We start from the raw sequence: 21,870 nt of genomic DNA, 5'->3' as shown, positions 1-21,870 counted from the left end.
GACACCGTGAGGGGAAAAATATCTTGAAGAATCAGGGTCTGGTTCCCAACGTGGGGTGATTTGATTTTTAAGGGGGGGGTGCAATTTGAGAATGTTCAAACCAAATTAATGGCCTTTTAGGCTTCCTACCGCGAATAGGAGTTCGCCTTTTGAATAATAAGAATTATATATCACCACAGGGGGCATCAGGATTTTAGAGAGGTGATTAGGTGGGGCATGGCCAAAAAAAAGTTTGGGAACCACTTGTCTAGACAAACCCAAAACCAATTGTTCATTATGTGCAGCTTCGTCAGATCTCTGTTGTCCTTACCTGATCTTCTTTGTAGAATCATCGACACGTCTGGTGTTGCAGTCTCTCTCTCTCTCTCTCTCTCTCTCTCTCTCTCTCTCTCTCTCTCTCTCTCTCTCTCTCTCCCTTCATGAAACAGCTGAATGAGAAACTATTTCGTATTCCAGACCCGATTCAGCTTTACTGAAAGGGAATCTCTCTTTCCTGTATCAGTGAAAAGCCACTTTATATTTTGGCCTTATGACCAGAACTGTTTCCTCTTTTTTTTTTTTCTCTATCATAAAATCAACTTACGACATCATTATTCTTAAATTAGATTTTATTTAAATGTCTTTCTCTTAAAAAGACTAACAGTTCTTGCTACAGACAGATATTTCTGTCCAGCAGGTCTGAAGAAAATGGAAAGAAGAGAATATCTTTCTCCGTTTTTCCAATTTCTGTTTACGCTCAAGAGAGAGGTCACAAGGGAGATAGATTCGTCTGATTTCTTTCTCTACTCTTACTTCTGCGATGTTTTCCTCCTGTTCTCTTGATTGTAAAGAATAAGAGAGTAACAGAGATTTTGAAAAGACAGCGAAGGGTATATTCAATAATATGAGAATGACTTTTGTTTATTTACTTTTTCATTTTTTTATTTGTTTCCCGTTCTTCTTCTTCCTCTTCTTCTTCTTCTTCTTCTTCTTCTTCTTGAGCTTTCGCTCAGAACTCCCTAATCTCAGCGTCGACCCCCTGATGTGGGCTAAGCTTTTTTTTTTGTTAATCTTTTATTTCTTTACCTTTCACACTTAAAACCACAAGTAATTTAACTTCTGGGAAGTGTGAGAGAATTCATGTAAAAACAACGGTCTGTGATTGCGCAATAAATGTGAGAGTGGAAGACTTACTGGTCATGAGCTCTGTGTACGAAAGTATTTTGGAGTTGTGAAGATCAAATTTTTCATCAATTAGGCAGATTTTCAGTATGGCAGGGTCTATTTTTATTATATTATTATTATTATTATTATTATTATTATTATTATTATTATTATTATTATTATTATTATTATTATTATTATTGTTTCAAGAGTAAACCACGCAACAGAGTGTCACCTCCCACGCCACCAAGAGGGACTTCCCTCCATAAATTTTCTCTAATTTCCAATTTTTTTTAATTACATAAACTAAAAAAAAAAATTCAAAGGTCACACATTTCTGAAAGACACCGGATAAGGTAATTAAAGTGGTGTATATTATATTTCAGTATAATAAAACATGAATGAAAATTGTCATACAAAAAAAATAAGAATAAAAATGGTTTCAGCAACTTACAATCAAGCCTATACATAAAAAAAGGAACTTAAGGAAACACAGTTTGAAAACTTTTAAGTTTAGGATAGAACTTACTAAGTTAGGGGACCAAGTTTTAGTGGGGAAAAAAAGGTCCAAATTTCAAGTTTTTCTCCAGCGGGACCACAAGGTCGAACGCGCAAAACTGTACAGTGGTCACAAAGGCAGTTGTCAAACTGACCACTGACTGGATCAAGAACACGTAGATATAATTATTCATATACACATAAAAATACTTTGCATTTACAAGGCAATCCAAGTATAATATTTTAGATATTTTGATCTTAGGAAATTTCAGATGTCTTAAAAACAAAATTCTTTTTTTATGCATAATTAAGGTCCAATTTTGTCCGTTTTTTGGTCTCTGTGATGCCAGATTTGTAAGAGCTCGTGAGGTGTCATAAATTAGCATAAATTTTGACAAATATTTTTTCGTGTATTCAAAATATTTGACGTGAATAATTGGCCCCTCCCAAAAGTGGTATATATCAGTGTCACTGTATGGTGTCCTATTATCTACAAGGCTTTATGTATGTGTGTATGTATGTCTGTATATATGTATGCATGTATGTATGTATAGCAACTGTATGCATGTATATCTATATGTTTTCAAATATATATATATATATATGTATACATATACATATATATATACATTTATATATATATGTATATATGTATATATATTGTGAATGAATCTATGCATTTTAATATATGTATTTCATACGTAATACATATTCAGTTTATTATCATTGCCTTTGCTAATTTTATTTACAAAAAAGGAAACTTTGATTTCTTTCAAGATCTACAGTAATCTTTATTTTCCTGACATTCACCTTTTGAGTCCTTTTGAGAGAGAGAGAGAGAGAGAGAGAGAGAGAGAGAGAGAGAGAGAGAGAGAGAGAGAGAGAGAGAGAGGAGAAACCATATACACGGTAATACATATAAATATCCTTATGCATACATTCAGTGGTAGCTAATGTCTAATAAAAATTGTAAAATTGGATAAAAAGGTGACTAAATTTAAGTTTACCTGTAGATGCTAAATCTAGTCTCGTCTCAGCCTCGAGAAAATCTTTACAATGAGCCGTCATTGCATGTGTATGTATGTATGTATAGTGTATGTATGTATATATATACACATATACATATATACATGTATATATGTACATATATAATATATATATATATATGCATACATATATATACATATATATACATATATATACATATATATACATACATATGTATACATACATAAATGCACACACTTACACATTTATTATTGTACTATATATTGAAGACATGTTTTATATTCTCATATTCATAGTTGTTCTTAGTACGTCTTGAGTCAGTCTTTGTTAAACTTGATAATGTTTGCTATAAAAAAGACAACTTAAATCAGTATGGTACTTTACGTCCGTTGGTTTAATAGGTCTGGTATGGACCTCGAAGCTCTGTCCAACCAACAGATTGGACGTTTTAAATCGAGTCCCCTCAATACTAATTTTTACAAATATTTTATTTTTGTCAATTGAATTCTCTAACCTACTTGGAATCCAGTGTAAATTTGGCTAAATCTTATATTTCAATATTTATTAATTACAGTTATTATTTTAGTTTTCCACCAAATAAACCGTACTGGATTATTCAGTATCTAATTAAATCTATGCCCTGAATTACTTGACTATATAGATTGCAGTACACAGATTATATAATCTCGCGTCATCTTTGTGACGCCAGCTCTAACAGGCGTAAATCAATCAGTCAACCAGTTCTCGCGTCACGTACAGGTAACACCGTCACAATGAGGTACAGTTTTATTTGCAAATATTGCAAAATGTTTCTCATGCATCAGAAAATCCCTGAAGAAAAAAAAAAGAAGTTATACGTTTTCCCGATTCTGGAAAAGGGTCACCGCCCTCCAGTCCGTGCTTGGAATGGAGGTATATTTGCATACACACACATATATATATATAAAGGGGGTAGGGGTGGGGGGATTTATGGATTGGTTAAAAAGACTCATAATAAAGGGGAAATTATGGAGTGGTTAGAAAAAAACTCATGATAAAGGGGAAATTATGGATTGGTTAAAAAAAGACCCATAATAAAGGGAAAATTATGGATTGGTTAAAAAAATCACAATAAGGGAGGAATTAAGGATTGGTTAAAATAAAAAACTCACATTAAAGGGGAAATTATGGATTGGTTAAAAAAATCACAATAAAGGGGAAATTATGGATTGGTTAAAAGAAAAAAACACTCACAATAAAGGGGAAATTATGGACTGGTTAAAAAAACTCACAATAAAGGGGAAATTATGGATTGGTTAAATGAAAAAAACACTCACAATAAAGGGGAAATTATGGATTGGTTAAAAAAAAAAAGACTCACAATAAGGGGGGAATTATGGACTGGTTAAAAAGAAGACTCATGATAGTTATGGCGGTTAGCGTACAGGGGGAAGCGCTCGCTACCTGGCAGTACCGTCTTCTTCTTCTTCTTCCCTCTTCGCTCACTGCCTCTCCTGGTACCTGCGGATGAATTTTTCGATCTTCTTCACCTTGAGCTTCCTCCCGACGCGCTCCTGGAAGTGCTCTGCGGCGCTCTGCGGCCCGTGGCGCATCGCGTACTGCGCAATTTCGTACTTGAGGTTCTTCGACAGCTTCGACTTGGACGTCTCGCGCCGCTCCGTCTTGCTCCGCTTGCCTGCGTTCCTTCCCGAAGAGTTTGCGGAGGAAGAAGAAGCTCCCGAGGGAGATCTGCCGACGCCGTCGTCTTCCGTCTTCCTGGGCGTCCCGTAGACGGGGGCGGTGTCTGTCCTGCCGGAGGAACTTCCCGTGGTGCTTGGGGTCATCTGGGAAGAAGAGGGGTTCTGGTCGCGGGAGTCCTGGCTTCTGTAGGGCCATGAGTCGCCTGGGCCGCGGCCGTAGTGGTCCCTCCTGCGTCCGTAGGGGTCCTCGTCGCCGCCTCCTGCTTGCCCCCTCCTTCCCCCCCGGCTGTAGATGCCTCCGCCGCCCTGTCCCCGGTAGATGATCTTCCTCTTGAACCTCTCTTTGCTCTCGTCGTCCTCGTCTTCGGCTCTCGTCCCCTCCTCGCCGTAGATCTCGTGCAAGGCGTCTAAGGTCTAGGTCATCTAAATCCTCTTGATAAGCGTCTGAGTTAGTCCAGTCATCGTCTTCGTCGTCGTCGAAATCATCATCGTCATCATCGTCGTCGTCGTTGTAGTCGTCCTCGATGTCGACGTCGTACTCCGAGTTCTCCTCGCTGTCGAGGCCCTTCCCGAAGACCTCCTCCCTCGTGAACGCGGCCTCCTCGGCTGAGTGGTTCTCGGCCGAGTTCGACAGGGCGTCCAGGAGCGGGCCGTTTTCCGTTACGGCTGCTGGGAGGGAAGAAGCATCTTCACCTGTGGGGTGAGGGAGAAAAGAAAGGCTGGTGTTAGTTTTCCTCACTCTCGGGGACATTAGCCATTCAGCTCCTTGAAGCTGAATGAATGATGTCCAGCTAAGTATAGGTTCGAACGCAGATTAGGCCGCATTTTCTTATCATATATAATTCTCCTTTGGCTTTGATTTATTCCCATGGTAAAGGGAAGTAGATGTTAACAGATTACTTGTGGTTAAATGTCGTCCTCTCGTTTTACTGTCACGCCCCTATAAGTAAGATAAGTTTAACGTCATTGCAATTAAAGTTCCCCCAAGGTCATTCTAGGTTATTCAGTTTGGGTACTCTTTGAGGTAATTTCTGTGTGGCTATGAAGGCTTGTCTTGTAGTTCCTTGAAGTACAGGAAATGTTTTCTCCCTTCTTTATTCTTTGTATGTCTGTCTACCTGGTGTCAGGATTTCTCAAAGAATGACAGATGTCTTGATTATGGAAAATTCTTTCAACGTACGTCAAATTATTCTGGACCAATCCTTAAGACTGTGCTCACTAACTAATTATAGTACCATCTTTTAATTTGTTTCATTGTTTGGTTTCTGCTTTTTATATTAATCTCTCTTTGGATGCATGCTAAATGTTAATAGGAATGCATAAGTATTACCTCAAGATTCCCGGGAATTCTTTTGGGGGTGAGGGTCGGCTATACCTGAAAGATCAGGAACATCAACCCTGGGGAAGTACGTGACGTCATAGGTGTTACTTCAGTCATCCACCTTTTATTTTCATTATAATTTGCGTCCATTACTGTGCCTGCTTGATACATGAATGGTTTTACTGTTATATTATGGATTTCAGAACAAAAGTGCTTGATTCTGTCGTCGCAGATTCAAAAGCTTCTTTTCACTGTTCTTGATAGAACAAACATAACAACATCTGTTTCATTTATTTATCGATTTGTCTCTTAAACTAACAATCCGTATCTCTCTATCTCTGTCCGTGTCTCACCCTACCATAATACTCTCTGGAATCAGCGGTTCTGAATCAGTCATCATTGCAAATTCCAAGCATTGGAATTCTTGGAATATTTTGTTTTGGCTCTATACTGGTGTTCCTCCCTTAATATTGTAAGTTTTGACTAGTGATTCTTCATCTCAGAGTTGTTCTATATGTTTTCATGGCTACTTTTAGAATGTAATCACAATAACTTTAAATTTTACCAGTTTCTTCCATTTCTTCTCGACATTGCCCTGAAGCTCTCTAGCAATCCATAAATTCTTTCTCAGTATCATCTTCGATGTTTTTCCTTAGCTTCATTTAACCCCGTCTTTAGCTATAAGTGTAAGACAGAATATGTATTGGTTAGTAAGTCTGAATACAACTGGACACTAACTGGCCGCATGTCCTTCAAACAGCATTGCCAGCTTTCCCATGCCAATTGAGATTATAACCATCCATTTCCTCATTCCCACGGAAATTTATGGCTCAGAGATCAGTTGTTACATGATTATGACAAGTTCTATTGAGCCTGCCTCTCAGATGCCTAACAAGGCAGGTCAGATTTGTAAATCTTCTAGTCTTTTGACTGTTCCCAGCTGATGGAGGAGTTCTCTTACATATTTTATCAGTGCAGTGCATTTACCCTCAGCATAAGTTTCAACCATATGATTCAAATCACCCTTCAAGAAGTACCCTTCATGAAACTTCTTAAGAGTCTTTAGAACGTGCAATTCAGTAAGTAGTTTGAGAAACTTTCTCTGCAAAACATCATCATCCACACACTGTTTTGGTACCACTTAATAGCAATATTCACAGCCAAACTCATGCATAGCTTCGAAGGAAAGAGAAAGTAATATTTACAAATTATCTGGACCACAGTGAAAGCCCTGAGGAACACCACGGAAAATACAGGAAGAAGTACCAGTTACAAGCGATCAGATCAGAATTTGGCAAGATTAAATCTAGGACCGTTACCCCTCAGTCATGGATTCCACAATTACTGTATGTCTGCCTATTTTCTCCTTTATTAATGTTTCTGGCAAATTGTAAACATTTGTGCCGACGTCATCGAACAAAATAAATAAAGGGTGATATCGAACCACAAAACAGCGTGCGCAATTTCTGTGGAGTTTAATATATTTTTCTCATTTCTTTGACACAACATCATCAGTTAACTGTAGAGAACCAACTCTCATGCAAATTTTTCTTATGAATTTCATGTTAAGCAATCTATGGTGCGTTTTTTCGCAACATCGACTATCCGTAAGTCGTTTCATTTGAAACGAGTAACGCAAGGTTACCAGGTTAAACTCATCACTGAAGAGAGTTTGCATTTTATTGATCAAAATGAGGCATCGTGGAGTAATATTGCCAAGGGAGGTAATTCGTTACTTTGTAGAAAGCACCCCAACACAGAAGACGCAGCTACCATTTTACTGTGAACGTATCGTTATGTTTTTATTTTCAAATCCTGAAAACAGTCAGTCTCCTACTTTCCATTACGTCGTTGCACGACTGTTTTGATGTGCAAATTTAGCACATACTCATCTAAATTATCCATCTGATTGAGCTGTCTATTACTGAAGCAATTCTTTCCGTATCTAGATGTATCATAAATTCTGTTTACTTTAGTCACCAAAGATAGTATTTCATGATAGTATTTTACTTAATTCTAACATTTTCTTTACCTTATTCTTCTATTTCTAGATACTTTAACTAGAAACCAGCCACGGACATCATTCAAGTACTGTAATTCCATATTCAAATTTGCTATCTTTCTTTGACGCTCACTTCCTCGTCTCTATTCCGTTAAACTGTACTTCACAGTTGTGGCGGTGTCTTAATAAGCTGGTAGAGACAGAATAAATGAAAAGAAACAAGAAAATGTAGGGTAGTTCCACCTGAAATTGATATACTTTGAATATTCGGAAATTCAGTTTGATGACTATGCTGGCTAAACTTCGATGTCAAGGCTGCTTAGAAGTAGTATTGATGAGCATATGGGGAAAATCTTTCAACCTTCCGTCTACACTCATGTTGCATTAAACGCCAAAAATTTCTTGATTCAGATGTTTTCTAACTATAAATATTGCTGAGAAATTCCATTTGTCTTTCGAGACATCTTTGATGTAGTAAGATTCAGAACGTTTACCCATTTCATTGAGAAGTTTTCAAAAAGATGTTATAGGGGGATATAATAAACCTTATAATATTATAGCATTCATTTACCCTGTTATGATACATCAAATGTACTAATTCAGTAATATTTTCACACACCACCCATGACGGCTAATTGTTAGGGAGACTTCTGCGTCATTGCTGACCAGAAGAACTAACAAAGGGAGCCGGGTGGATAAATATATAAAAACACATTCTCCAATTAATACCTTAGCCTTAATCCTAGCATTAATTACATTTCTGCACCAACTGGTAAAATAATATATATATATATCTCCAGAGCAATTCTTTTTACAGGTACAACTGTTCATTGAGGTATTGAATTACAAATATTGCAACATCAAGACAGTTTGGGTTTGAGAAAAGATGCTCCCAAAAGAAAATACGAGGGGCGAAGGGTTTGATCCGCTAAGACTTTACTGACTTTTCGGAAGTCCGAGGAGAGGAATGGAGGAGTGCTAAGCATATATTGCAATCATTGTCGCATTCAGAATGCAAAATAATAATAGTAGTTCTAATGTAAAACATGATATGGTTCCGCTTCACGCAGGCTGAAGCTTAGGCTTGGGTCTCGCTTTTGGAATCTGCCTCTTACTGGTGACTCCTTTCCTTCTTTTGTTGCTTCTGGTATCTCTTGATGAACTTCTCTATTTTCTGGGGAGGCAGTCGTCTGCCGAGGATGTTTTCGTAGCGGGTGGCAGCCTGTTGCTTCCCGTGCTGCAGCGCGTACTTGGCGATTTCCCTCTTCACGTCTCTGGTCAGCTTTCTCACCGGCTGCTTCTTCCCCTTGGGTACTTTGACCTTCTTCTTGATAGCTTCGGTAGTGACTGGCTTTGGGCGGGGAGGCTCTGTCTTTCTGAAGTAAGGCTCCGGCGTGGCGGTGATCAGGACGTAGTCGGGCCTCCGCGTGGTGGTGGCCCTTTGCGAAGAGCCACCCCTGGAGCGATCCATGGGATACCCGTACCGCCTGCGGTCGGCCAGAGAGTCGTAGCCAGGCCCATAGTTCCCCCTGCGCCTACCGTAGGGGTCGCCACTGTTCCTGCTGGACTGTCCGTAGCGGCCAGTTCGATATATAACCTTTCTCTTCCTTCTGCCGCTTCTCACACCGTTTTCTGTGTCTAGCTCAAAGGGAGAGTCTCCCACATGGTCTACAATGCCAGTTTCTCTGTCTAGTGAGTGAGAGTCACCGTGACGGGTCACTTCTGCTAGTTTCGCGGTTTGCCTTTCAATCTGGAGTCTGTCAGACATGGGTGGTGGGTGACGGATAGGGAGGTTGCCTAAGTCTTCTCTCGACTGTGCTGTATTGACATGGCTTCTATCTGCAAAGAGTTAAAAAGCAGTTATTGCCTTTTGTATTCGACGGGTTCTCATAAGCATTACAGACTGCTATCGTTAAATATGACATCATTTTTTGCAGTTGTCTTACAGCAATTTTAATCTAGAAAAAATGTTTTAGCATTGATCATATGTGAGATTTCCTCTTGGGGGTTTAAGAGAGCAAAAAGGCAACCACTCTTAAATCTTGCAATGACGAGTTCTTGATGACTTCTAGAAAAAATAAAAGTTACTGAATCTGTGCATGAACTGATGGTGTCTTCAACAGTCACTATGAATGATATCACTGTCTTACTTTATATCAGTGACTAATTTTGTGAGAGAAGATGCGTAGCCATGTGTGATTTTTCTACAACTCCCCCAATGAAGTAGGCGTTTCTAAAGATCTAACATTAACATCTAGTTTCATTCTAGAAAACAATTCCTGGTCCTCTGTCTTTTCCTGTCGACAAACACTTAAACTCAGGTCATGTTATTGCATCTGATATGGCCACTGCAGTCTTCTGGAAAGTGTCTGATACTCTGCCTTCAGTTTTTCCTGGAAGAGGACATCCAGAGTCTTCTGAAAATGCTATTGGAATCTAGTTGCTGAAGTCCTCAATCAGGTTCCCTCAAAGTCTTCTGTAGATGAAGTTACTGAAGACCTCAGTTGTTGCAGTTCCTTCCTCATGTGAAGTTGACCGCAGGATATCTACAGTTGTCCTTTGTCCTGCGTCTCTTGAGGTATTGTCTTGAATTCCTTCAGAAAACTTTCCTTTTTATGGTGTCCTGACGTCACATTGCCTAGTTCCAGGCCCTTCCAGAGAGTCATCCTTCCAGGTAATGTAATGGATGGTGATGACCCCCAGTTTAAGAGACGATATTATGCTGCCTTAAAGTACCTTACTTGGCTCCTTTTATTTATTTCTTTACATAATTATTCAATTATTTATTTTATTTTATTTGTGTTTATTTATTAGTTTAGTTATTTATTTATTTTGTTTATTTAACTGTTCATTTATTTTTTTTATTTATTATTTATTTTTATGTATTTATTTGAGTAATTTTTCGCTTATTCTCTTTTTTGTTTAGTTACCTCTCTATTTGTGTATTTATCTGCTTATTTATCTAATAATTGATATATTTACTGATTTATTTGATTATGGTATTGTATCGTATTGCATTTATTTATTTATTCAACTATTGTATTGTATTGTATTACATTTGTTTATTCATTTGACTATTGTCTGGCATTTATTTATCTCTTGTCTTGTATTGTATTTATTCATTTATTCATTTTATTTATTCAGCTATCGTATTCATATATATATTAAATAATTTATTGTGTATTTAATTATTTACCGTTTATTTAATTATTTATATTCGCCTAGATTTTAAAACGCCTTTCTTCTCTTAGTCCTCAGAGGATCTGTGGATCTCTCAGCTCTGAAGGGTCATTCTGTTCTCCAGAAGCCTCAGTGGCAAATTAATGCCCCTTTCGGCTAATTCCACACGAAAGTTGTGTGATTTTTGTGGGATTATACTGGCCCAGTCAACGTTGGGGCATTCTATCCTCCAGACGCCTCAGGTTAATGCCCCTTTTGGCTAATTCCACACGAAAGTTGTGGGATTTTTGTGGGATAATGCTGGCCCAGTCAGCGTTGGTCACTGACCAGTTCTCTTGATCCTTTCTTGCTTGGTGGAACTGTGGGCATTCATTGCTGTTTCTTGAGCTTTCCAGCTCTCTTAATAGCAATTAGATATATTTTCTCAAGCGAACTGACATAAATTAGTCTTGTCTAAGTGATTACATTACGTTGGCCAGTCTTGTTTCTGTCTAATCTTGGGAATTTCATAAGGTGACTTCAGGTACTTTCAGTCTGATGTTTCTGTTCACGTCTTTTTAAAGCCTCTGAAGTTTATTGTCATAGATCTCAGAATATATAGCTTCTTGATTACTGGATTATTGAATACAGTAACGTAAGCCTCGACCAGTCAATCTTATTCCATAGTTTAAGTATTTCCTCAGAGTTCTTCAAGTTTTCCCAGGGAGTGCTCGAAAATATATTCATGTCAAACACTGATTGCGTGAAGGTGGTCCAGTCTCCTCAGACGATTTCGCGATTGGCAATGATTCCTCTTGATATTTATCTTGAAGTTTTGTGCTTTGACGTTTCCTACACAATTTCAAAGTGCAATTCTCAGTCGTTCAAATGTATTGCTTGTATTTCTACAAGTACTACACCAAGTACACACGAATTAGACATAATACGTTTCTCCAGAGTAGGATTACTTCACTAAATGACGACAAGAAATGGTCAAAATAGATAAAAGTTGATACACAACTTGAAAATGATACTTTTCCGTCTTAAATCTTCTAAATACGACACAGGCGTTTGATGCTTTCCTCACTAATCAATTGATACATCCTTCCTGTATCAAAAACCTTAGAAATTTAAAGTTGTATTTTTAAATTTCGTTCCCAAAGTAAGATCGTACTAGATTTTTGTATTATGGCTGAGTTGTGCGGCAAAACACCCAATTAATACACTACATGAAATATCTGATGTCACATTAGAATGAAATCTCACGAATTCACTTTGCACCCAATATGAATTTAGTCCTTTTTTTCGAAACAAAACACTGAGGTTCGAGTTTTTACAAGAAACAGTATTCTTCCTAAGCAGAGATGCGTCCTGTAATGGGCTCAAAACTTTCCAAAATTGACAGTATTTCACTAAAAACAGTAATTTTTTTTACTAGAACAGGATTAAATGCAAGAAATGTAGAAAAAAAATAGAATATAAGAATTGCAACGAGGGATTTTTTTAAAACTTAAAATTAGTCTTCCAATTCTGTTCAACGAAAAAATTCATTATTATTATTATTATTATTATTATTATTATTATTATTATTATTATTATTATTATTATTATTATTATTATTATATCTTTGTTCACATTTCGTTCAACATGAAGTATACCTGTATATACACAACACGTATATATTTTTATATATATATATATATATATATATATATATATATATATATATATATATATATATATATATATATATATATATATATATATATATATATAGATATATATATATATATATAGATATATATATATATATATATATATATATATATATATATATATATACATATATATATATATGTGGTGATAACCCACAATGATCAGTTAACTTATCGGTTCCGAGCATCTATTATCCGCTGAAAGCCTTGAAATCCAGAGTGGGAAATGAATGAAGTAACTACTATCCAGTCCAAGATAGAATGGCGTCAGTGATACCAAGAATGATAACAATCTACTTTAATGCTAATATTATTAGAGATATTCAAGAAGATGTACGATATATGCATGCAACATTGTAACGTAGTTTTCCCCGAAAAGATTGTATACCGTATTTCAGAAATCCCTGTATATATATATATATATATATATATATATATATATATATATATATATATATATATATATATATATATATATATATATATATATATATATATATATATATATATATATATATATATATATATATATATATATATATATATATATTTAATATATAATGCATATATATATACATATGTATATATACATATATAGACATACGTGTGTGTATGATTGTGAATTATTTTTATTCCCTAAGCTCATTAAAATGGCTCTTTGTAATGTCATCAAAGTTATGGGGTTTTTGGAAAACTATTCAAGTGTTCAACAAGAACAGCAATTCAAGATCATGTTGTAATTTGACAAATATTCACGTGACAAATTTGTTTGACAAAAGTTCATAGTCACGACACACCACCAACATTTTCAAATTGGAACGAACATCTTTTGGTATTTCGACTACCACCAACATACTCTTCATTTCGCAAATGACAAAACTGCTCATTTGCCACGTTTGCAAACTGTTCATACGTGGTATGATCCAGTTATTTCATTTGGACAGAGCATTCACCTTGCACTTTCCAAAGTTGTTCATTTGACACATTGCTAGGTCATCCTCATGACCCATTTGCATTTTGTTCGTGACACAACATATTTGCTCATGTGTGACACAATGTAGTTGTTCATGTGTGGCACAACATAATTGTTCATATTTCTCAGTGTCAGACTGCACATTTGGCACAGTGCCAGAAATCAGTCTTGAATAAAGACTGATGAATTTTGCTTAGCTTTGACAAAGCTTCTGAAAAGCACATACATTGCAAATTCACTTGCAATGTGATTCAGTGCAAAAATCATCAATTCTATACAGCTTCTTAGCAGTAATTTATATTTAATAATCATTACAATGATATATTGCTTTTTGTGACATATTTCTGAAGCAAATACTTTGTCTTTAGGCCTATTATTTATTTAAAATCCTCTTTTTGTTGCACAAGGCAATGAGGAAAAGACTTTCTCTCTAAATATGTCATTAAAAATGAATTATTTTTAAATATCAAGCCAGTAAGGTAGTTATATACTTTAAGGAGCATTCAAATAAATATTTTTTCGTGGGTCTTTCGTGTCGTGGCGACAGCATCTTGCGTAAAACAGCAAATACTTCAAATGCTGCCGGAGATGGAGATTAGAGCTCTATTGAAAGCTGTCGTAATGTATTTATAAGCAGTCACGGTTCTTTGATTGCATTAGCAAGACAGCCAGTCAGGTTAGCACCTTGACCGTGGACTTCGTGACGTTTATACGCTAGCTGGACTTTTATGGTGATTTTGACAGCTTGTTGATGAAGAAATCTGTTCTGCACTGACCAAGTACTCATAAATTCCTTCGTACAAAAATTCAGCCTGAAATCTTCTTCCCTTTGCGTTCTTCAGGAAAAGGGGCCAAGCCTCTGATGCCAGAGCAATATAAGAATAATAAAAAAAATAAAACTCAAAAACAGAAAATCTGAAAAGGAACATCATTGATTAGTTTACTCACCGATGATCGTGATGAAAATGATGTGATTATGGAGACGCAAAGGGTCACCCACCTCAGACCAGGCGAGTTTTTCAACTTCACATCAAAACTCTTCGGCAAAGGCGACCCCTAGATTTCTGAATTATGAAATTCGAGGAACTGTGGCTGTGCTACCCAGCGCTCGAGTTACGAAAAACGATGAGGGTGTGAGTTTTGTGAGGTATGAACCTATGCAAAATCAGGATGGGAACAAAAACATATATACATACATTTGCATGCGTGCGTCCGGATACATGTTGATGCGGTTTTGCGGACAGAGTTTACGTAAGAATAGGTAGCGAGGAGAAGTTATGTCTGTTTGGAATAGAATTGCCTAGATGGAAAGAGATAAATAAGGAAATACGTTGGGAGTTGCAAGAACAATTGGGAAATACTGTATAGAAGGCGGGTCTGACAAAAAGCTGAGAGTGGAGTGAGTGCAGAGAAGACTGTTACTGAGCAAATGTGACTTAGGCTGGAAAAGATTCAGATCTATCTCCCTAGAGGGATCATTTTGAAGAACTCTTGCATATTTAAGACCGAAGAACTGACCATTGGGAATTTTATGGAAAAAACGTTGGTAAACTGAAAAAAAGGAAGATCGCCAAGTGTAAATAAAAAAAATATAGCAATTTTTAGTTTCTTTGGTAGACTGGGGTGTAAGAGATAACTGTATTTCGTTGAATGTTTGGGAATATGTATGATTAATATTGAATGAGAATGTCTAACCGCTGAAAGGAGGTCTAATAAGAGAAGAGCATTATAATATTCATAATGGAAGAGGTTACGTGAATGAGAAGATTATCGTAAAGTGTTGTTGGAAGGGTAAGGACAAATTAGGTAAAATTAAAGTTTCTGAAGTCACTTAATCAAATGAAGGCAGGCTTTTTGTGGGCATATAACATGTTTAAGAATTGTGGAGAAAAATATCGTTATAAGAAACAAATGAACATGTTTTATAAGCAAATAGAGATTGTAAATGGTTCTTTCCTGTTAGAAGACGCAATAATGAAAAGGAAATCTAAGGACATTCGCCAGAGACATAAAAGAATCTAGATGTACATAGAAAGAGATTTTGTGAAACAATGTTTAAAGAAGATATTAGCATAAAAAAGGCTATAGAATAGTTCTGATACATATCAGCTGAGATGATGAAAGTTCGAAAAAAATTAATGTTTATGTATATACGTATTTTGTTTAGGCATTCTAAAATTAACTGGTTATAATTTATGAGGTATTTGCTGAGTTAAGAGTGAGAAATTACTTTCTGCTTTCAAATCAACTCTAATTATCTCTGTATTTCAGTTAATTACAGTCATCTCTGTATTGAAATGAAGTACAATTATCTCTGTATTTAAATCAAGTACAATTACCTCTGTATCTAAATTAACTACAAGTGTTGTATGTTGACAAAAAGAAATAAATATTCCAGAATCTACTGGCAGAGCCAAACCAACTTCACAAGGTTTTGGTCTATTTTATAATACCCTTCGTTAACATCTTTACCTCACCACAACTTTCATGCGGTTCTCAAACATTTCACTTCCTCTAAATATAGTCCCAAAGCAAACTTATTTTAAGAACAAACTGTGAGAATCAAATAAGAGTTGTGGTGAGGTAAAAATATTAATAAGGGGTATCATGAGATAGACCATAAACCTTTCAAAGTGGGTGTGCTGTGCACGTAGATTAAGGAATATAGCTCTTGGGTTGTAAATTCGGAAGTACCAGATTTTCACGGAGAGGGTAAGAGAATGAAATAGGCTTGAGGTGCAAGATTTATGCAAAGGGGTGACGGGCTGTTGGGGGAGAGATTGCATTAGTAAATGCGCATTTGTTTTTAGTAAATGAACCACATATTAGTTCTAGAATGAAAGTGATATTGATTTTTCTGCTGTTTTTTTTTTTTTTTATCAAACTCTTTAGTTGTATGGCAGATGGATGTTTGAAGGAAATAAAACATACTTAAGAATAAAATAATTAATTGATGTAGGATTTTCTTAAAAGTATGTATATATAAATATATATATAGATGCATATAGATATACAAATGAACACAAAAAAGAGTGAGAGCTGTTCGTATGCATGTGAATGGTGTATAATCCCATTTACATCAGACTTCCTCCAAGATCTCAAAAATTCTGAAACGTCCCCCCCCCATCCTTTTTCTTTCTTCAATGAATCTTACAGTTATTTTTCTAAATAGTATCAGATTAGATTTTTTCTGAGGCTCTGACCGTACTGTGAACTCGTAACAAGCCACGTTTATCAAATATAAGTAGAATCTAAATATGGCTGTTTATAATCAATCACAAAAATATTTCAGCAATTTTCGAGAAAGAGTGGGCAAATAGTACAAAATATGAAGCTCCCAGGATTTGAAAAATCTTTAAAATATTTGCAAAGTTTATCTAAAATAAATATTTGTTAAAGATCAACATATGTATTGAGGTCTACATTACTTATTCAGCACATGAATTTGTGATGTGACCTGACTTTTCGATGCTGTCATTATAGTTAATATTAGAAATTCTACCTCCAAGCACGTTACGAGTTCAAAGTAGAGTCTCCATTGTATGTTACGAGTCTTTTATATTATTCGTAGTCCCTACACATGTATCAGGTCCACTACATTAGTGTTTCCTGTATGTGTTAAAAGTCCTCGTGTATCTCTGAAGTCCTTATATGTGTAACGATATCTGTTTTACTGTACAGTCCCCTCCTCAGAATGTCAAGATTTCACTGCTTTGCTCTAGAGTCTAGACCACCCAAAATAAGTTACAAGTTCATTGTATTACTCTAGAGATATCCCACTTTGGAGTCGTGTGGTTATATGATGAGTCAACCGTCTTATATTCTGTATTTCTCAAACCGTGTTGCGAGTTCGCTGTCTAGAATCCTTGACTAAAACAATAGAATGTCCCCCATATGTCGAAAGTCTATTAAGTTCCTCAGAGTTCCCTTGCAGATGTTGGGGGTCCATTGTGTTACTGTATATTCTCCCATATGTATTGCGAACTTATAGTTTTGCCATAAGTCTCAAGGAAATGCCACAAGTTTGTTGTATTGTTAAGAGTCTCACTCGTATGGTGTACGTAAAATTTTTGAGTCTGTAATCCTTCCAAGGTCACTAGTGTAAGTTTTAAGAAGACATTGTTACTCATATTCTTCTGCAAATTTTGTGAGTCTGCCTACAAGTCTAGAATCCCCTGCAAATGTTATCATTTCACTGAATATCTCTATAATCACTCGCATAAGATATGAGTCCCTTGCCTATGTTACAAACCTATGCTGCTTTACAATCTCTACATATATTACAAGAACGTTGAACTACTTTGAAACACACATATAGGTGTTTCAAGATAGTGCAATGCTATTATGATATATACAAAGATTATAGAGTAGTACAGGCATGCAACATAAGTACTGGAATCATTCATATAAGAGTGATTCCGAGCTGCTCAGTTCATTGTATAACTAAAGAATCCACCTAATATATTGTAAGACCTCTGCATCATTGCAGAATCTCCCCCGCCCCTGAAAATGTTTATAACCATAAAATTAACTGGATGTGTTTTGAATGCACTTCAATATTCTGGAGCACCCTGCAAATGTTGTGAGTCTGCTGTATAATCTAGGATTCCCTTATATGTCATGAGTCCACTATATAACTCTAGAATCCCCTTATATTTTATAGATTCCCTATGTAACCCTAGGCTCTCTCTATTTACCACGAGTTTATTATATCACTCAAGAAGAATCCATTGTTTATGTATGAGACCAGTGAAATGTCCAACTCGAGTCCCAAAGTTGTCACTAGTTCACAATGTTACCCAATTTACTCATATGATACTTTGCCAATGTCAACTGAACTCAGTTTGAAAGTAACGATGGAATATTCCAGATTAGTATGATTATAACTATAAACCATTGCCAAAGTGTTTGACACCCCTGTGACGTCTCTCTAAATATTGTATTATTAAAATGTTTCTTGGATAAATATGACAAACTCTTTTGGTTCCTCGGAGTTGGGATAGACTGGTTTCACTATATATACTGTATACATACATATATATATATATATATATATATATATATATATATATAGGTTGTGTATACATGTATATATATAATATACCTGTGTGTATGTGTATTTGCAAGATAAAATGAGAATGTGAACTCCTGCAGAAGCATATTTCAATGAATGATTAATGCAATGATAACATTATAACAGAATATACCTTACAAAAAATATAAAATAAAAATAGAAAATCGTAAAGTAAATGTTGAATGAAAAATATTCATAAAAAAGGAGAATCATTACCATAAAAACCAGGCATACTTTTATTGTTCGTAATGGATTTGTATATAATACATACACATATTCCTTCTGAACAAGATAAGAATGGAAAATTATATTCAGGTATACAAAGAATATACACATTTCCCACAGTTAACACTCTAAGTAAGAAAATACATTCTATAGACCTGTTACTCTAGATCTTAAAAATATTACCACATGCAACAGATGGCAATTATTTTCCAGCAGATCTGTTAAAGAAATATACCTTTTACTTAATAAAAAAAACCTTAAATTATGTTTATTATATCCACCCATTTTTATGAAGAATTTTGAAATATAAATTACCTTAGACTTGAAGGCAGCTTTAGTAAACAACAAATGAAATTTAGAAAAATTTCACTCATTTTATATATCCTTATATTATTGTATATTTGAAATGTACCGTAATTTAAGAAAACATCTGAATGATATATAATAATTTGATAATATAGTGTTCTCTTCTAATAGTTTAAGCCATTTCATCTACCTACCTTTTTCCTCAAATCAAAAACCAAAAAAAGAGACCAACAGAAGATGAGATTTAAGCATAGATTATTTCCCTATTAAAAATGCAACTTAATTTTTGTAAATTACATCTGATGCTATGAAAATAAATACGATATATTTGTGCTCATATTCAGGCTTCACAGTTTTTGGAGCTCAATGTGATTCCTTGAAAACCAAGAAATGTTATCAGATGGACTACTTGTTAAGAAATAACTTTAATTTCCATATTTTGTAACCTGTTCGGTTTACTGTGATTTATTTTGACCAGTTAAACTTTAATGTTATAGAATGTTATAGAATTCAAATAATACATTCTCTTATAGTCTGGTTAAGAAATCTGAGTTTGTATTACAATAATTCTCCTCAAAAGTAACCAGTTGAATTCCAGTATGTTCATCCACCCTAGACTTCTAGTTAGATGAAGTTAACCCAAAGTGTTCTTTGTTTGTCAACGCAGGTTAAAAATCTGACTTGAAAGACCAATTCATGTGACTTTTTTCTTCACCTGGCCACAGCCTCATCTCTCAAATATTCAAGCTCACTTACAGCTCCAACAACTGTAAATTCAAACAGTCGTATTTTGAAAGACGATAAATATAGTTACTTTTCATCTGTTCGTAATAAAGAGATATATTGTAACTTATTTCATCTGGAGGTGTTACAAAACCGTATTCTCCAAATGAAAAAAAGTATAATGGAAGTAACTCGATACATGCTAACTCCAGTGGACTTATTAAGCCACTTAGCTTTAAGAGTTTTCACTGGTGAACAAATTATTACGTACGAGCCTTAGAAATTCATTTCGTGTTAATTCACATGTAACATTCGTTAATGTATCTTTATAACGCCTTTACGTTACCTAACACAAAATTTTTGTGGTATGTCTGTATGCGTAGATTTATTGATGAGTAGAGTGTCTTTACAAGTATTGAAATTATATATATATATATATATATATATATATATATATATATATATATATATATATATATATATATATATATGTGTGTGTGTGTGTGTGTGTGTGTGTGTGTGTGTGTGTGTATGTTTGGAACTATGTATATTTTCCGTATGTATTCTCAAACATCCTTGCATGTGAATTTAGCCTGTGAGTTATATTGAAGAAAATAATCAATGATTGTCGACCACTTGCAAACATATAACCATCTAAAAGACGAAAGTTTAAAAAAACATTCAGCTGAACCAGTCAACCCACGAGGAAAACGCGCTCTCCTTGTGGAGTGGTTGGCTAAACTGTGGCTACAGAACTTCCGTATATCAGATGGTCATAGATAAGAACTAGTCGAAAGGTGTTCTTTGTTTCCACTTATAAATTTGTCTCATTTCTTCTTCATTAATCATGTGACAGAGAATGTACAGCAGTTTTGAGTGTGCGTATACTCTGTAGTATGTCTCTGAGTACACAACCCATGTGTGTATATACCCTGTATATGTCTCTGAATACACAGGGGTGCCTAGCTATTTTGTAGCTAAACAATAGCTGTGTAGATGTATAGCTATACTTGAGAAATGCGTGTGTATCTGATGAATAAAGTTATCACTGCAATGAATGAAAATGAACAACGAAGGCCCCAGTTCATATTTACAGACATCACTAGGGTGTTTCGCTTGTCCACACGAATAATCTTGGTAGTTTAGTCCAACTGATTTTATTCTTCTGATTTCTGTAACCAAGAGACAACTGGCTATGTTTTCGAAAGCCACGTCGAGTGCGGGAAATCAGTACGCCATATCTTAGCCACAGAATTGTGAACAGTTTCGCATATCTTCGATCTGACCACTAGTCTCACTTGCTGGCGATTTCAACTCCACAAGCTCTCGGTTGGTTTTCTTAATTAATAGACAGACGAGTAGCTAACTAAAAGAACCTATGGCATCCTCAGACTGACCTCACGGTATATCTTCACTCGATAAGACTGCTGTCCATTAGCAGCCAGAATTTACGAAAAGAGAGGAAATTGCGAGGCTAAAACGTGGCGTTTTCAGGGCGAGAGGAGAGACCAAACCAGCTGGCACAGAAAGATCCAGTTAAAGAAGAAGAAGATGGCGAAGGAGAAGATGGAGAATTAGTACTAGTAGTAGCAGTAGTTTAAGACTAAAATATGGTGTCACAGGGCGAGAGAAACCGAACCAGCTGGCAGAGGAGAAGTAGTACCAGCAGTACCAAGTACTAGCTTCAAGAAACACCAGGAACACCTCCCTAGGGTCGTAGGCTACTAGAAAGAAGAAACAGAAGAAGGAAAATAAGAAGAAGAAGAAGCAGTACCACTAGTACTAGTTTCGAGAAACACCAGGAACACCTACCTAGGGTCGTAGGCTTCTGGGCCGTCGCTCCAGCAAATAAGAGAAGAGCCGTTGTAACCACCTCTATCACCAACATCATTGTCAAGCCAGTCACACCTCGCAACTGACCCTGCGGGCCCGTAACTAACTTTATATACCCGACTGTCGGCTCCCCACCGCTCTCACTCGGCATGGGGGCCCTTAGGTGACACTCTTCTCTCTCTAAGCGGCGGTGCCGCCCGCCGCCGACTCC

The 21,870-nt window shown here is 35.9% G+C and overlaps 1 protein-coding gene and 1 pseudogene across 1 annotated transcript; both read right to left on the bottom strand.

The window, feature by feature from the left end:
* Positions 1–1,495: 1,495 nt before the first annotated feature.
* LOC136830900 (uncharacterized) lies at positions 1,496–6,046 on the bottom strand (annotated as a pseudogene).
* Positions 6,047–8,200: 2,154 nt separating this feature from the next.
* LOC136830652 (uncharacterized) lies at positions 8,201–21,869 on the bottom strand. The gene is made up of 2 exons (XM_067090254.1): positions 21,639–21,869; positions 8,201–9,490 (listed from the first exon to the last, which is right to left on the bottom strand). The coding sequence occupies exons 1-2, from the start codon at positions 21,808–21,810 to the stop codon at positions 8,763–8,765; spliced, it is 900 nt and encodes a 299-aa protein (XP_066946355.1). The 5' UTR covers positions 21,811–21,869; the 3' UTR covers positions 8,201–8,762.
* Position 21,870: the final 1 nt, after the last annotated feature.

This window comes from Macrobrachium rosenbergii, chromosome 47 (genome assembly GCF_040412425.1).
Source record: "Macrobrachium rosenbergii isolate ZJJX-2024 chromosome 47, ASM4041242v1, whole genome shotgun sequence".
NCBI classification, from domain to species: domain Eukaryota; kingdom Metazoa; phylum Arthropoda; class Malacostraca; order Decapoda; family Palaemonidae; genus Macrobrachium; species Macrobrachium rosenbergii.
This window is presented reverse-complemented; position numbering and strand designations above follow the sequence as displayed.

What these genes read in the sequence shown, in the direction of transcription:
- LOC136830652 (XM_067090254.1), bottom strand. Translation starts at nt 21,810, where the DNA reads ATGCCGAGTGAGAGCGGTGGGGAGCCGACAGTCGGGTATATAAAGTTA. An exon ending in CCAGAAGCCTACGACCCTAG is followed by an intron (nt 9,491 to 21,638) that starts GTAGGTGTTCCT and finishes AACTCTTTGCAG; the next exon opens with ATAGAAGCCATGTCAATACA.